The 18,024-nt window shown below is 40.4% G+C and overlaps 1 protein-coding gene across 2 annotated transcripts in view; it reads right to left on the bottom strand.

The window, feature by feature from the left end:
- The window catches only part of ZFAND3 (zinc finger AN1-type containing 3), a 142,386-nt gene that overhangs the window by 17,372 nt on the left and 106,990 nt on the right, over positions 1-18,024 (bottom strand). For both annotated transcript variants that reach the window (XM_065680018.1, XM_065680019.1), the window contains exon 6: positions 7,798-7,968. In XM_065680018.1, coding sequence (XP_065536090.1) covers positions 7,798-7,968 — 171 coding nt within the window. The remainder of the gene's footprint in view (positions 1-7,797; positions 7,969-18,024) is intronic.

The following is an 18,024-nucleotide window of genomic DNA, read 5'->3' as shown; positions in this document are numbered from 1 at the left end:
ATACTATAGTATAGAACCTGAAGGGCTTACAACATCAGTAGTGTAAAAATAAAACTTCTTTTTTTGGGTTTGTTTTTAAAAGGAACATGCTAACTTGTCTTATTTAAGGAGAACTCAAGGACTTAAGAGACCAACTGACCGTTTCAATAACATGTATTGATTGGGACTGAAGAAGGTAACTAACAGGCACACTATACATCACTGAATCAGGAGAGTCACCTGCTGCGGAACTTTAAGTAGCATAGTGGAAGAAATCAGAATCAGCACATGCTGTAAGAAAGCCACACTAGTTGAACAAGGTGGGGTAGTATACTAGAGCCTTTTCAAACTATTTCATGATTCCTAATTATAAGCAGACCATGAACTCCATTTACACTTTCAAAGCTGTGGACAGATTTTCTAAAGCCTAGGCACTAAAGTGTTTTTTTCTGGGTCCTACCCTTGAAACCCATGAGTCACCAATTAGTCAACTGCTTTTAATTTCTAGAATTTTCAGAATACATACTACCCAGGCAGACCAACACTAGTTAACAGTGCATATTCCCTATCAAATTATAGTATTGGGATAAAACCTTTATAAAACAAAACAAAAACTCCTTTCAGTTTGAAGTCAATCTTCAATAGTTTTTCTTTTTTAACACTTACAGGACTGTAAGCTTGTAAACTAAGCTGCAGGCATTACTGGAATGGCTGAATGCCTGAGGCAAAACACCTATTCTGGGAGCAACTACCTTAGGACAACAGTCAACAGAAGACAGCTGAGGATGGTACATCTTAACGCCTGGCAGGAAGACTTGCCAGAATGACAATATGCAACCAGTTGCTAATAGATTTTTAATACTTCTTCTTGAACTGGTTGACTAAATTTCCAGAAGCAGTGCACAGTATTTAATGTTAATCAATAGAAGTACATATGTTATACCAACATATATTCATGTCCTGAAGGCATTTTGGTTTGTACCAGAAAAACCTTATCCATCTAGAAAGTAAACTCACCAGCACCATTACAAATTCTTCTCTAGAGAAAAAGGTTCCATGGAAATGGAACCACAATTTTACCAAGATTTAAGAGAAACATTAGTCTCAATACATGTTGTCAATACAAAATTGTGCACTTGTCAAGAGCTTTTTTTTTTTCTTCCTTATCCCAAATTTGTTTCTTTCTTGCTGTCCTTCTTAAGATAATTTCTAAATTAACTGAGTAAACCAAATCATTCCAAATTTATTTTGGCACAACCCAAACAAATGCCTCATCTCCTGTGTTTATGAACAAGCAGCTCTGTTATACAAGTTAAGAGCCTGCAGTTGGTTTTCTTCCACTTGTTTTATCACTGTATTACAGTGAGACTTATCTGTCTACAGTTATCTGTAGAAAAGGTACGGTCCCTTTTGTGGGGCCACATTTGTTTCTGGTGGCTACCAAAAAAGCTTGATATGAGTCTGCTCTTTTTTCCTCTTACCCCTCTGCTTAGCAGAAGACCAGAAGTGATGGACACATAAAAAAAACCCACGAAAAGAATTCCACCAGGTTGTTACAGATTTATACAGAATTAAATTAAAAACAGGAATGTAGAAAAATAAGCAGAGTAACATAACAGAAAACTCTTTTTTATACTACTTAGTTATGCTTATGAGTTTGTGTGTGTATATATATATATATATATATATATATATGCATACATAGACATGAGAAAAGTTTCTGAAGTGGTTTAGAAGGCACGTTTGCCAAATATTTCAAAAACGTTTTGCTCCTGTCCCTGCTAAAATTTAAGATTTTTACAACTTATTTATAATGCTTTCTCACAGTGGTTGGATCTCCTTTAATTTGCACTTACTCATCAATGTTTTAATAGTCCTTTCCATTGCTAATTATATAGACAGATAATTTGGCAAGAACCAAATTATCTTTAGAATGCACCAGACTTAAGTCAGGAGTTGGTTCAGGATTTGGTAGGGAATTCTGTAAGAGATGTAATGCCAGTTTGTTATTCACATTGTTCTAGTGCAAGATAAATGTATTTCCCATGGGTTTATTCCCTCATCACCTTAAGGTCAGCTTTCCTCTGAGCGACTTTTTTCAAGTGACCATTTTATCAAGACAATCTTACCTACTTTGATCACATCATGATGAGGCATTTCACCAAGTTCTAATACAAGTCTGCCATGAGATTTATCCAGTTTGCATTAAAGTCATATTCAACACCATCACAGAGACACCCAGCACATTGTATACTGTGAAGACTAAAATCTGTCCTCTTTCTAGAGACATGCTTTTGTAGTTAGTTAGATCTAAATCACAATGAGCAGTGGACAGCGATGTATGTGCTTAAAGTTATATCCACATAAAATTTCTAGCTAGACATGAAGGAAAGTTATGCCCTTATAAAGGAGGAGTCTGTGATGTACCCCAACAGTGTACTGAGCCATCATTCCACACATTCAGCACAGCAAGGCAGCACTCTGGCTAACCAGCAAAGTGAGACTCTCATTTCCTGACTCAAAGTTTTATTGCTGTAGAAGCCACTTGTGAACGTGCACCCCTTCAAATCCAGAAAGAGACAAACACCAATACTTGCCAATGTCTCACAAATAAAAATAGCAAAGCAACATGTTTTGCCTTCACCCGTGCCTGAGGTTAGTATCTACTGCAGAGTCTCCTCCAAGAGCAGTGGTGAACACAGAACTGTTCAAGTAAGTCTGTATTCTGGGAAATTATAACTTGTTACAACATAACCTTGGCCAGTAAAACTCAAGAAAATCTTTCTTGTCCGCACAAGCAAGAAATAGGGCTAATGAGTGTTTGATCAGCTTGCACAACAACTGAGCCGTTAGTTTTTTAAGTCTGATCAAACTGGAAGGTTTCAACTTCTTCCCATCCTATTAAGCATCTACTGTGGCCAAAGAACACGAAAATCTTGAGAGCCCTATTTGAGAAACACACAAACAAATCGACAAAATCTTTCTACGGCACTGCCACTGAAAACTAAGGCTTGACTTACTTCCAGGGCCCAGTATCTTGGCCACCCCACTGATTGTCAACAGTTCTGGATAGATGGACTTCAAGCTACAGATGTGTCCATTAGGATGTTGCCTACAAATGACAAACTATTCTCAATAACAGGTACTGAAGAGCTGGTATACTGTACTGATTTTTAATTTCTGACTGGGACTATATCTAACACAACATGCAAGAAATTCCTTTACTGATCCTCTAGAATATCCTCATACACCTTATGGAATTCCAACAATATTTAAAGAACACTGCAGATTTCCATGTGTTGGCTTTACACAGCAAGTGATACCAGAACTATTTGCTGTAAAATAATAAGCCTCAGCCATAAAATTAAGCTATCCTTTCTGTGCAATTAATTTCTATGGCTTATAAGTTTAAAGTTCATTGTCTTTTAAAAATGCACAACTTGACAAGATGCATACTGCTATTGAGTAGGACAAGGCCCATAAGTTTACTATGTTATTTGCAAATAATCAACCTGTCTTTTTCTAAAACACTCTTCCAGCACTCTATGTTATATAGCTACTGTCACTCTCAAATCCACTCCCCCTCATTTTAAATAAGGCTTTGGTACCGCCTGCTTATCCTATCACTGAACTGACAACATAATTTTCAGATCAAAGATCACTGGCAATTGATTTTGGACTGCTTGCACTTCCAGCAGAAATACTGTAATAGAATGTAACTTGAAGAATAAGATTCCTGTAAGTTCCTGATTATATAACTGCCTACTAAATCCAATATTAAATAAATACATTATTTCAATACAACCATTATCCATCAGAAGACACTAAACTGTTGAAAGGCCCACCCAAAAGCAGAGAACATCGCTGCCTGGAAAACATGCCTAGTGTAACTGTCATCTAGAAACGCTTCACAGGAAGATGGTTTTGTTCTAGCAGTGTTGATTTAAAGGTTATCCAGTCAGAGGCACAAAATGGGAATTCATTTTAAAATTTCTTTCTCACTGAAGCTTGCAAAGTGCATCAGCAATTAACAAGTCCTATCATTTCTCCCAGTTCGCTGTGTGAAAAGGCTCAGAACTCGTCTTACAAATTGCTCTTTTGAAGATCAAAGAGAAGCTGAATTTGTCTGTGTGCTCTGGATGAGTTTGTAATTTACTGGAACTTTCAGAGGAGGCTCGGCAGCACGCTTGTTTGACAGCCCCAGGGCACAGGATTCAGGAGAGCTCTGTGACTCTTCTCTTCCGAGTTCCTTCCTTGGCTTTAATTGGCACCTCATTAGAAATTAATGAAAATGACATCCTCTGTTCTTCCTGCTCCAGGCAAAGAACACTAGAAAAAGGCCCATCACAATTCATAACACATTCAATTTATATAGCAATGGCTCTTAAGCATTATTTATGAGATGTGAATTTCTTGTCAGCAGTTAATAACTTATATGGAGCAGAAGCAGAACGAAAAAAGACCTTGAGAGTGTGTGTGTATGTGTGTGTGTATGAAAATACACACATTTTCTACATCTGAAAAATTTCTGTGTTCAAAGAACCCTTGCTGGTTTTTTTGGTTTTTCAATTTCTGGTGAATTGTCTTCCTTCTTGACAAAGCTCTGCAGCACTGTCAGATCTGTCTAAAATTCCATGTACTGTCAAAGGAACAAGCTCAGCTGCATCACCTCTCTAGGACAGGTCCTACAGGAGACAAGAGAGCCAACACAGCAATCTCTCCAAAATATCTCTGAATTTGCAATAAAGTAGACTACTCTGTCCCCTTTTAAAAAGGTTGTGCCCTGCTGGACAAGTCCCAGCTACGCTGGAGTAGTATTTGCAGGTATATCTACATTAAAACATTGTCCAGCAGGTATAAATTTCTCTTTCCACTATGTCTCTCTAAAAATCCCACTGGAAGAGACAGCAGAACAAAAGGAGATGATTTCCAGTACTTTTAACATCGAGGAGAGATGATGTGTAATAGCAAACAATAAAACTGCTATTATGCGGAGTTAATCTAGATTTTAATAACAGTGTTTCAGATGCAGCTTTGGAATAACATAATATTTCTGTGGCTAATCCTTTTTCCTTACATCCAAGCAAAACACACACATTTGTCCTTCTAAAGTTTGTGTCTGCCTTTTTATTGATTCTGACTATCAGCATTTATTTTAACGCTTAAAGTTGAAGGGGTTTTCTACTTTTTTTCCACTGCTTCAGTTAAGGAATAAGATGCCAAGAATTTAATAGCAGTGGTAGAAAGTCCAGATCAAAAAATGTTCTACCTTGGCCATTACTTTTGAAGGATATACAGGCTTGTTCTACACCAGTTGATTGTATTTCCAGCTCTTTCAATTAAACACACATTGTTACCAGTGCTTCACATTATGACAAAAAGGATAACCTGATCACACACGGATTTAGAAAACATTTTAAATTAATGAGAATTTTAACACATTTATTCTGTCCTGTTTCCCTTCATCTCCTCCCCGGGGTTTCTGAGCTGGCTTGTCATTCATGACCTACAGCAACCTAGTTTTACAGATAGCAGGGCAAAGTTACTGAGAATGGTATCCAAGGCAGCTATGTAAAATGACAAAAGCTGGTGGGTATTGGTAAAGCGGTTTAGGTGATGTGCAGTTGAGATGGCCTGTGTTGCTCAGTGGCAAGGTTTTGTTTACTTATTAACTTTACTACTAAGTGGCACATGGTATGCTTACTTTCACATCACAGGAGAGCACTCCATTACAGGGAACACATACATACTGAATACAGTATTAATTAAAAGTTATAGCCGTACAGATAAACCAAAGATACAATCTTTTCAGCCCTTCTCTTAAAAAATGTGTGGGATAGAAATGTTTATTATACATACTTTAAACTAGATAGGATGCAATATATAATGTAGGAAAGTAAATTTTCTTTTCCTCACTTATTGCTGAGGAACTAAGAATTTTTTGTTTCCTATTCATGTTTTGTTAACACATTTTATGACCTTTAACAATTTTTTCCATAAAGCTGTATATATCCAGGGAAAACAATTCAAAAAACAAGTTCTACAACATTTGTATTGCAACAGTGTTGAATTGTGGAACTACCTCAAGAAAACTTGAGAGGAGCCATATTTGTCATCCAATTTAAGAAAAAAAAAAAAAAAAAGGCAGGTCTGATTTTATAATTTGAAAAGCATTGCTAATCAGTGGAAGGACTTTTAAAAGGTTGTTTTCAACTTCATGCTCTTACATAGCTCCAGTTTTGCAGAATGCAGGAAAGATTAATGACAGAACATAATCTCTAAATCAGCTTTTCTTCAATTCTCCCCAAACCTGTAAAACTTTCATGTTCCCAGTATTAGGGAGGATTCTTGTATCTCAGTCAGGTCCCTGTAAGCAGCCTCAAGACATCTGTGACAACAGAATACCAGGAGCAGAAACTCCTGCCCCTACCATGCTGAGCAGGAAAGGCAATGCCAAACTATGTCACTGACAGTGCTGAATTCCTTTAGTTTGGTAAAAATGCTACTGGATACTTCAAAGTATTCAGACACAGGATTTCCATAATAAGAATTTTTATATTTCAGCTTTTGATTTCATGTTTGGTGGCTTCAAGATAACGTATGTTAGTTCTACAGCAGTTCCCCAGTACCTGAAACAAAGCTTGCCTCATGTCCAAAGGAGCACAACACAAAAGTAATCTCTAAAGATTGAAGACAGTGAGATACTGAAGAAAAGAACAAAGGATAATCATGGAATCTTTGCCACTTTCTATTGCTTTCTCTTCACTTGTTATTTAGAACTCATTTATACACTATATATAAATGAGGTCTGCCTCATTTGACTGGGTCTTTGTAACTAGCTTAGCTAATCCTTTCTCCCCCCATTGACGCTCTGAAAGACATGCCTTCTATCTAGAAAACATTTTAGTACAATATCCTCCAATTCACAGGTGCAATGTGAATTGCACTTATCGTCGATGCAAATCCTTTGGAAATTATCCCCCTGCTGAGACACAATGAAGTAACTAAACAAATTTCTCTGCATGTATTGATACAAGTATGGTCAGAGAGCACAAGCATAAGTTGCAACAGATGACTATATGTAAAAATAATTAGCAGGTAAAACTACCCTGTGCATTCTCACTGGGTCTGACAAGCACATTTAAACCAGTTATAAACACAATTGTTCCATGAAGAAGAGAGGATCTCCTCTGGAATCCAGTCACATTAATTATTGTTTCAGAAAGATTATTTGCATGTAACATGAAACCCCAAATTAGTTGTCTGCATGAGATTATCATCCTCAATTCAATTAGCTGAACAGTGTCATCAACTTTGGAAAAGCCAGGGTGGATGACTAAGTATTACGGACAAGCCGTTCCCACCAAGAGCTAACTATGAGAAAGCGTTTTCAGTTAGAGTGGGTTTTTGCTTAAACTTTTTAATAATTATGTAATTATAAAATGCACAATGTAGATGCTGACCTATGTTTCTTCTAGCTCTGTGAAAACCTTGTCATCTTTGCGTATTTTGACATGCTTTGTGTTTCTTCTCCTGTCAAGTGGGTATGATGCTCTCCCGCCTTACAGGGACTTTTGAAGCTAAATTCATTAACATCTGAGCTCTCTTGAGGCAGTACATCAAGGCCAAAGTTTTAAAGGGGAAATTAGAGAGGAACTAATTATAACTTTCTGCTACCAGCAGAAGCTATGGCTTCTGTTTAAAGTTATCTTTGAAAGATTAAAAAAAAATGCAAGCATTCTCTGTATTTCTACCTCTGATATGGATCTGAACACGGCTGCATTAGAAAGCTGGACACTACTGACAAGCAGTACTCACCACAGCGACATGATCCCAGTTCCTGCTGTACTAGCTCCAGTTTTGTTTGGCACTGGAAGCATCGGCGTCTACTCTTCTGTTTGGATCGACTGGTTTCTTCAGGCCTGTCATTACTGTCATCCAGTAGCCGTGGCCGTTTCTCAGGAGAAGCCTCACTCTCCGACTGTGAATCTGTTGTATTCACAACAAATATTTTAGGAAAAATATTAGAACTTCCTTGCTGAGGCATCCCCTTGGGCAGACTGAAGGTATACAGCTGGGGTCACCACCAAGCAGCAAGATACTTCCCATTCTACTGCATGTACCCATTTGCTTAACAATCAAAATGAGGATCAAATAAAAGACAAATTATCTTTGTCCCCTCTAACAACCCCTCCTGCTGGCAACACTGAATACAAAATGAACTGATTAGCTTCCTTCCAGCCATAGCTGGGTCATACAGAGATATATGTAGAGTATAGACAGTCCTGAACAACTGCAGGCTTCATCTGTCATCTCTTTTAGCTTCTCCTATGAGCCACCTTGGCTCTCCCTGCACAAACTGAATAGGCTGCTGATGACACACAACTGAATGCTGGTTTGACCTGTTTCCTCCCTGGGCAACAGGGAGATTTTTAAGGCAAAGCATGTAAATTATATCTCTTATGACTGAAGGTGGTAGGTACATAAAAGCACTATACTGTGCTTCCCTCTCTTTCCACACGGGTAACAATTTAATTTAGCATACACCAACAATGCAAACCCAAACAAAAGAAGCCCAGGCCGCGCATGCATGCTATAAATTCAAAGTGCTCAGCTATTTTTAAAGAGCTAGTCAGAATACTGTCTGCATTAACTACTTCATAAATTTCAGCTTATAACATAATAAGTGTATGGAAAACCTTAAAAAGTCAAAGTTCAGGATGGTTACTTCAGGTGCTGTAGTGCCTTTTTCTGTTGCTGTGGTTTGTTGTTTTTTCCCTTCTTACAATGGATATATTGACCAGAGGTCTCGGCACGAAACGCATGTTACTGACTGGAACATGGCATACCCACACCTTATTTTCATGGCATGTTAGAGGCAGTGGATTTCAGCAGATACACAGTTCTACAATCTGAGTCAGGTCAGGCTGGAAAAGACATTTTTGCTTCTCCAATCTGTGTATAGCAGAATCAGTTCTGCCTTTTGCTTAATAGAAGCTGCAAATAAATGTAATGCAAAGTGTACTAAAAATTAAATTGTTGGTAGCAGCGTTGCAAGGAAACTAACTGCAGAAAGCCATTACTGCAGTCACCAAGAAAAAAAAAAAAAGGTTTTAGTTCAGTTAAATCCATTTTGAAAGGACATTAATATAACAAGTAACAAGAGAACTATATGTTTTTGCAGAAGAGTAGCCTATTCCTATCGCACAAGTTCTTACCTTTAGGTTTCCATTGTGTGGTATCTTGTGCTTAAGGAAAGCATGTCTACTTTGCATTAGCTGTCCTGGACTAGTCAGGAAAAGGTAACTGCTGTGGCTAAAGCACTGGCCATATCCTTGTTATTTCAACGATCCACTGCTTATCACCATCACGACTTTCCTTGAGCAAATATCTAATAAAGTCAGACTAGGCTAGCCTCTCCCTCTGGGGTATGCTCTATGAACTTTCCCTGGTCCCTCATATCTAGTATAAACTAAGCCATTTCTCTTACCTGCGCTTCAGACCTTGTCTCGCAGTGCTTCCCAGTTGTTGGACTCCAGTATTACACCCATGGCAAACAGACAACTTGCCTCACTTGGGTCTACTTTTTTTCTGACATAAGGTATGCTGAAAATGTGCCCGGCTTTACAATAAGAGCAAAGTCTCCACATCTCAGATTTCACAGAAAAGTGAACTGCTTTCTGCACAGTATATAGGTGATAAGTTTTTATTAAGCTGCAATAATTTATCTGATGTGTGCCTTAACACAACCTTTTTTTTGATCAACGTCATAGATTACATGGATTTTGTGAGCTTACATCTCACAAAATATATCTATTAGGCCTAAACTAACATTCAGTACATAACTTAGTCCACCTCTGCATGCTCTGCAGGAGCCTTGACAAGGAAAATAAAGCAGTCATAATGAACTCATACAGCTATGGAGCAACCAGTCCTGTCTTGAATTAAATCTCTGCAGAAGAATATCCACAAGACAGATCCTCTGTCTTTACCCAACTCTACCCTCCAACTGGCACCTTATGTACAGCAATCTGGCTGACTCAGGGCTCAGTGTAAATCAGTGTAAATCAGCCCACCTTGCTGACAAAGATGGGGAATTACATGATTTGCAGTTTATCCATTACTCAGAGAAACAGATACACTGCTGTTTTGAAAGAGCTGCCTCCCACACAGCTTTGCTTCTGGAAACATGAGCCACTCTGGGAATTCTCAAAAGCAAATTTGGCATTCTGAATTAAGAAGATGGAAACCACAGTGGTCTGCTTATAATGAAGTCCAAATAAGGGAGTTGTGTGAGTCAACCAGTGTCTATCAGTTAATTAACCCATGTGCCTTACTGAGAAAAACAGCTACCCAGAGTCAGGCTAGTAGTCCTATAATTAAAAAGATTTCATTGTACATTTCCTGTTAATTGGTGATGACTAACTGAATATTAACATAAGTCAGTTAATATGACAGAAATGAAAATTTAGATGGACAATTTTTTAAAATGCATCTCCTCTTGCTATAAAGAGTGCCAGCACTGAGGTCACCTTAGCCTGACTCTAGGGGCAGTGCCAGCCATCTGATCACTGCCTGCACAGCACCTTGAACATGTGAACCCAAACCAATACTCATTACAAAACCGACCAACAGTACACACACTTCCATCCTCTCAGGGTCAAGAACAAAAAGTGAGGAGAAATCATGGATCAGAAATCAGAACTTTTAGGTTCAGCCCTGCATGCGTTTCTTCCAGATCGTGTTTCTTTCCACAATACTGACACAAGCAATAGAGAACACAAAATAAATCTCCCAGCACCTGGAATCTTGCAACATTACATTTCAGAGATCTGATAGCAAAAGGAAATTGTCATGCACAGCTTCACTACCTGGGTTGCAGAAAAACATCCCCTAGGAACAGGGTGAAGTTTTGCAACTAGACTCAAGAGTAAATTCTCTGTGTATTAAACAATAAAAATGGCTCAAGAGGAGGATTTTTTTCAGCCAGTGACTGACAGTGACTTCCCTCAGAAGAATGGTTCATGCAACAAGAATTACTTCTTGGTCTGATTTTAAGGAACAATTCCCACACTAAACTTCCATTTTAGTATTACACCAAAAAATACCCAATCTGAGTTAAAAAAAAAAAAAAAAAAGCTTTCCTTTTACCTGCAGATTATCAAAAATCATAAAACTCTTCCGTAAAAATAAAGAAAAACAATAGAGACGTCCCCAAAATGTTACAAGGAAATTGCTCAGCAGAGATTCTTCTATATCTGAGGATGGAGATTGTTCTAATTGTGGTGACTCCCGCGTGAAATGAGATAACGAAATAATTCAGCCAAGCAAGACTGAAACTGGAGGCTCGTCTGGAAACAACAAGCAGTCTTAAAAAACTGTTATCTCTTAGACAGAAACTCGCTTTAGTTCTGTCCTGTCATTGTTCTCGCCTTCATTTCTCATGTTCTCCCCTCAAAGTTTTCCAAATAAAGAGCTGAGTACCACTCTCTAACTCTCCTGCCATGCAAGCTGCGTGCACATGACTCAACTAACAATCACGATGGCTCTTTCACAGCATTTTGGAGAGAGGGTGGGGCACTCTAACCCCAGCAAAGACATGGGCTGATGTCCTGGGTTCAGCAGTAGCAGTCATTTTTCTTCTAAGTAGCTGGTGCAGTGCTTTTTGACTTTCAGGCTGGGAACAATGTTGGTAACACCAATGTTTTTAGTTGGTGCTCAGTAATGTTAACTCTGACCAAGGACTTTCTGAGTCTCATGCTCTGCCAGGGAGGAGGGGAAGCCAGGAGGAAGCAGAGACAGGACACCTGACCCAAACTAGCCAAAGGGGTATTCCATACCACAGCACGTCATGCCCAGTATATAAACTGGGGGCAGTTACCCGGAAGGGCTAGATCACTGCTCGGGTCAGGCTGGGTATTAGTTGGCAGGTGGTGAGCAGCTGTATTCTCTTCATCGATTTACAGATGTCCAGTTTGCATAGCTGATCCCTAACCCAATCCACATCTACCAAAGCAAACTCCTCCTTTGTCCTGACTCCTTCTGGGGCTATAGAAATCCGGGGCCCTCGGGGAGAGTCTGCAGGAGTAAAGACAGAGGCAAAGAAGGCATTCAGCACCTCTGCCTTCTTTATATCCTCTGTCTCCAGGGTACCCACTTCGTTCAGCAGTGGGCCTATATTGCCTCTTGTTTTAGTTTTATTTGCTATGTATTTGAAGAAGCCCTTTCTATTGTCTTTAACCCGACTAGCAAGATTGAGTTCCAAGGAGGCCTTAGCTGTCCCAATTGCCTCCCTACATCCTCTAACAACTGTCCTATATTCCTCCCAAGCGGCCAGCCCCTCCTTCCATAATCCATAGATTCTCCTTTTCCACTTGAGTTTGCCCAGCAGCTCCTTGTTTAACCACGCCGGTCTCCTAGATCCCTTACTTGACTTCCTACTCATTGGGACGCTCCGATCCTGAGCTTGGAAGAAGCGGTCCTTGAATGCTAACCAACTATCTTGAGCCCCTTTACCGCCTAGTACACTTTCCCATGAGACTTCCCTTAGCAGTTGACTGAAGAGGCCAAAGTTGGCCCTTCGGAAATCCAGAACTGTGGCTTTGCTAGGTATTCTATTCCTCCCACACAGGATCCTAAACTCCACCATCTCATGGTCACTGCAGTCAAGGCTGCCATTGACCGTCACCACTTCGACCAAACCCTCCTTGTTGGCGAGTACTAAATCTAGCAGCGCTGCTCCCCTAGTTGGTACGTCCACCATTTGCATTAAGAAATTATCATCAATGCACTCGAGGAACCTCCTAGACTGTGAATGACTGGCTGTGTGAGTCTTCCAGCAAATATCGGGGTAGTTAAAGTCCCCCACGACGACTAAGGCATGTAGTCGCGAGGCTACTTCCAGTTGCCTGTAGAAAGCCTCATCAACTCCTTTGTCCTGATTAGGAGGTCTGTAATAGACCCCCACAACTGTATCACCCGTGCCAGTCTGCCCCTTGATTCGTACCCACAGACATTCCACTTGCTCCTCATCCGACCCCGGACAGAACTCAATACATTCTAGTTGCTCGAGGGAGCTGGCGGAGGTCATTGCTAGGCCACTTTCCATCATCTTTGGTAAGTCGTGGGAAACGGGCGAGGTGCCTGAGGATTGGCGGATGGCAAAGGTCACACCAGTCTATAAGAAAGGCAAGAAGGAGGACCCGGGTAATTATAGACCGGTCAGCCTTACCTCCATCCCTGGAAAGATGATGGAACAACTTATTCTTGACTCCATCACTAGGCATATCAAGGATGAGGGGGTCATTAAGAACAGCCAACATGGTTTTATGAGGGGGAAGTCATGTATGACCAACCTTATAGCCTTCTATGAGGAAGTGACTAGGTGGAAGGATGATGGTAGAGCGGTAGATGTAGTTTTTCTTGATTTCAGTAAGGCATTTGATACTGTCTCCCACAGCATCCTCATAAATAAGCTAAGGAAGTGTGGGCTTGACGATCAAGTAGTGAGGTGGATCGAGAACTGGTTGAAAGGAAGAAGTCAGAGAGTTGTGGTCAATGGCGCAGAATCTAGCTGGAGGTCTGTGACTAGTGGAGTTCCTCAGGGGTCGGTGCTGGGACCGGTGCTGTTTAATATTTTCATCAATGACCTGGATGAGGGAACTGAGTGCACCCTCAGCAAGTTTGCTGATGACACAAAACTGGGAGGAGTGGCTGACACACCAGAGGACTGTGCTGCCATTCAGCGAGACCTGGACAGGCTGGAGAGTTGGGCGGGGAGAAACTTGATGAAATTTAACAAGGGCAAGTGTAGAGTCTTGCATCTGGGGAAGAACAACCCCATGTACCAGTACAGGTTGGGGGGTGACCTGCTGGAAAGTAGTGAACGGGAAAGGGACCTGGGGGTCCTGGTGGATAGGAGGATGACCATGAGCCAGCAATGTGCTCTTGTGGCCAAGAAGGCAAATGGCATCTTAGGGTGCATTAGAAAGGGAGTGGTTAGTAGGTCAAGAGAGGTTCTCCTCCCCCTCTACTCAGCCTTGGTGAGGCCGCATCTGGAATATTGCGTCCAGTTCTGGGCCCCTCTGTTCAAGGACAGGGAATTGCTTGAAGGAGTCCAGCGCAGAGCCACAAAGATGATTAAGGGAGTGGAACATCTCCCTTATGAGGAGAGGCTGAGGGAGCTGGGTCTCTTTAGCTTGGAGAAGAGGAGACTGAGGGGTGACCTCATCAATGTTTACAAATATGTAAAGGGTAGGTGTCAGGATGATGGAGCTAGGCTTTTTTCAGTGATATCCAGTGATAGGACAAGGGGCAATGGGTGTAAACTGGAGCACAGGAAGTTCCACGTTAACATCAGGAAGAACTTCTTTACTGTAAGAGTGACAGAGCACTGGAACAGGTTGCCCAGGGGGGTTGTGGAGTCTCCTACACTGGAGATATTCAAGGCCCGCCTGGACAAGTTCCTGTGTGATGTACTGTAGGTTACCCTGCTCTTGCAGGGGGGGTTGGACTAGATGATCTTTTTAGGTCCCTTCCAACCCTTGGGATTCTGTGATTCTGTGATTCTGTGATTCCCTTGTTACTTCCCTTATCATTATTGGTGGTAGTAGCAGTGGTTTGTGTTATACCTTAGTTACTGGACTGTTCTTATCTCAACCTGTGGGAGTCATATTCTTTTGATTCTCCTCCCCATCCCTCTGGGAGTGGGAGGGAAGAAGGGGAGGGGGGAGTGAGCAAGTGGCTGCATGGTTCTGAGTTACCAGCTGGGCTTAAACCATGACAGCTGTCAAAACATAACAGGGAAGGAGGAAGGAAGAGATGGAAGAGTAGGAAGAGAAGCCCTCTTCAGCTGCTGCTTGCTTCAATAAATAGATGAAACCGTTTAATTTCTGGTTTAGTGACAGCTTTTGAGTCACTCAGGGTTTGTTTTTTTTTCTTTCCTAGAGAACCCATCACACTGACAGACTGATATTTATGATCTCAGCTGCCTGTGCAAACACCAGTAAGAGCAGTAATTAATGAATCCTCAAACATCACTGCCATCTCCTCTGAAACCATTTTAGAAGGAGCTTGAGCTGTTAAAACCTCTGTCCATGAAGAAACTTGCACAGGCACAATCAATAACTGCATAATGGGGTTTAACTAAAGTTTGAGCAATATCTTGTTCCCAGTTTCTAGTTTTGATTTCTCCTTCCCTTCATTCTTCCGTTTTTAAATGAGGAATTACTTAATTCCCTGGATGTTGACCATGCACTAGAAATTTCATCTAGAGGAAACTGCCTTGTTACAAATCTTTCCTATCACATTTACCAGAATGATCATTTAAAATCATCTCCTCTACTTCAAATGAACCTAAAAGTAACACAGCTGTTCCAAAATCCATTTGGCTTGTTGACAATTAATGAGACAGAAATTAGAGATTAACATTTTGTGAGCCAAGTTGGACAACTGTGACTACCTCAGTTCTTCCCTGTTGCTGTAAAATGCTGCAGAAAGTTATTTTTAAGCTCTGATATTTACAGTGACAAGAACATCTTGTCTTCTCACACAATCATGACTGTATCTCAAAGCTGCATCAGAAACCTAAGCATGCACCTCTTTGGAAGCACTCACACTCATCAGGATTTTATTCCTTTTGTAACTTCATCTCAGTTTTTCATAAAACCCTACAGAAAATGTCTCAAAGTCTTACATAAACCCTTTGGTAAGATTTAACCACACAATCTCTTTTCTAGCACCATCACAGTAACCTTAGTATCACCATTTCACTGATTTATTGTTTCCCTTCCACAGAATTCAAAAGCAATTGCACTAAAACTCATTGTCCCCATGCAATGCAGAATAGGGAGACCACATAGGAAGAGTGCCTACAGAACTCAAGTCCTGTCTGACACTTCTTTGCCTAGGAGGCTCCCTGTGAAATCACTCTGGAGACTAAAAATAACCCCCCAAAAGATGCATTACAGAAGTCACTATTTCTGAACAGTTACCAAACCCATTCCAAATTAGTTGTTTCCAACTCCAACAAGTAAAAACAACCAACCAATTAAAAAATACCACCCTACAACTTTTAGCCTGTTTGAAATACATAATTGTAAGGGTTGCAGCAAGATGTTCCAAATGTGAATTATCACTGATGTGCACCAAACTCCAAGATGTGAATGCTCCATCCCTGGCGGTGTTCAAGGACAGTTTGGACAGAGCCTTGGGTAACGTGATTTAATGTGAGGTGTCCCTGCCCATGGCATGGGGGTTTGGAACTAGATGATCTTAAGGTCCTTTCTATGATTCTATGATTCACCTTCTCCCTTTGCAACAGAGATTAAAAAAAAGGCTTCCATTACACAGTGACAAAGTGCTGTGGTTTTGGGTTTTTTTTTTTTTTTGTTTGGGTATTTACTTTTTTTTCAAATGGAACTAAAAACAGTGAAAAAATGAAATACAGCTTTGAAATGTTTGAAATATTGCTTTGAAAGTAAGCAGTATTTCTGAGCTCAACAACAGCATGGCTTAATTTCCCCAAAATGAGAGCTGCCATATATGATGCATGTGTTGCAAGGAAAGAAGAAGAGAATCAAAGGTGTGCAGTACCAACCACTTTGCTGGCATAGTGAGAACAGGCATTTGTAAAACATAAAGATGAACACTCCAGAGTTACTGTGGGGCAAACCAGGGATGCCTTATTGCCTTAGGAAACGAGGCAGCTGCCCCCCATCCTGAGTAGTTTATGTGCATCAACCTAATTTGTATTTCTTTCCACCAAACTTCAAAACTACCCTAAGTTAAAATTTTATATATATATATATGTGTGTGTGAATGGTAATTAATGCATAGATTACTGCTGGCATATGATTTCAAGGAAACAGAAAAATGTGGGAGCATAACCACATTAATTTTAGTAACATTCCACTTACACATAAGTGTCCTGGGTTGAGCAGCAGCAGTCAACACTTTTTTGCTGTGGGGGAGACTCAAGACTAGCAAGAGTTGCCTGGGAGTGGGGTGGAGGCTCCATCCTCAGAGGTGCTCAAAACCATGCTTGAGATCGTGCCCAGCCTGCTCTAGGTTATCTTGCTCTGAGCAAGGAGATTGGTCCTTAAGGTCTGTGGAGGTCCCTTCCACCCTCAGACATTCTGTAAGCCTCTAATCCACGGACGTGAAAATGAAACTTAAAAAAAATTATATGCTAATTCTTTCCTACCTCTCACATTTTTTGATTTTTTTTCCTCTAAACCTGTATTGTCGGCACTATTATCCATCAAAAAGGAAGTGCACTGTACTGCAGCATAACTTAATAAGGCTATTAACTACTATCTCTAATGAAATGGAAGAGACTAATCTTGTGCCAGTAACCCAGATGAATGAAATGCCCATTGAAAATTGTGTAACAAATAGTGATCTACATAGGTCACTGCACGCAGCTTAACAAAGTTATAATTAGAAAAAGTGTGCAGGTGACTATTCTCCTTTCTTGTCACTAAATTTTGTAATTGCTAAATTAAGTGAAAAGCTAATTAGTTTTAATCTCATTTTTAGGCTCCTATACTACATCTGTTTTATAGTTAAATTCTTGCATTACTCCCCCATACTCTCTGATGTCAGCATGTCTTTAGTTCATGGAAGCGTTCACTTATTTCTCAAGCATTTTTACTTATATACCCAGTTGATTTAAACAAGTACATATTTAAATGTATCAGGCACCTGTACTGTACAGTTCCTTTGACAGATGAAGTTAGGGCATTTCAATTAGTTGAAACATTAAGGCTCTAGAGAGACCTTATAGCAGTCTTCTAATGCCTAAAGGGGAATCTGAGAGACTTTTTACAAGGGTATGCAGTGATAGCACAAGGGGGAAAGATTTTAAGCTGAAAGAGGGTAGGTTTAGATTAGACCGGAGGAAGAAATTCTTCCCTGTGAGGATGCTGAGGCACTGGCACAGGTTGTCCAGAGAAGCTGTGGCTGCCCCACCCCGGCAGTGTCAAAGTATGTAAACTTCTGGAGCTCAACACAGATGAGAACAGGTTGGACCATGCTGCTTCACAC

This window comes from Lathamus discolor, chromosome 5, assembly GCF_037157495.1.
Source record: "Lathamus discolor isolate bLatDis1 chromosome 5, bLatDis1.hap1, whole genome shotgun sequence".
Taxonomy (NCBI): domain Eukaryota; kingdom Metazoa; phylum Chordata; class Aves; order Psittaciformes; family Psittacidae; genus Lathamus; species Lathamus discolor.
The sequence above is the reverse complement of the archived record's forward strand: the minus strand, read 5'-3'. Positions and strand labels throughout refer to the sequence as shown.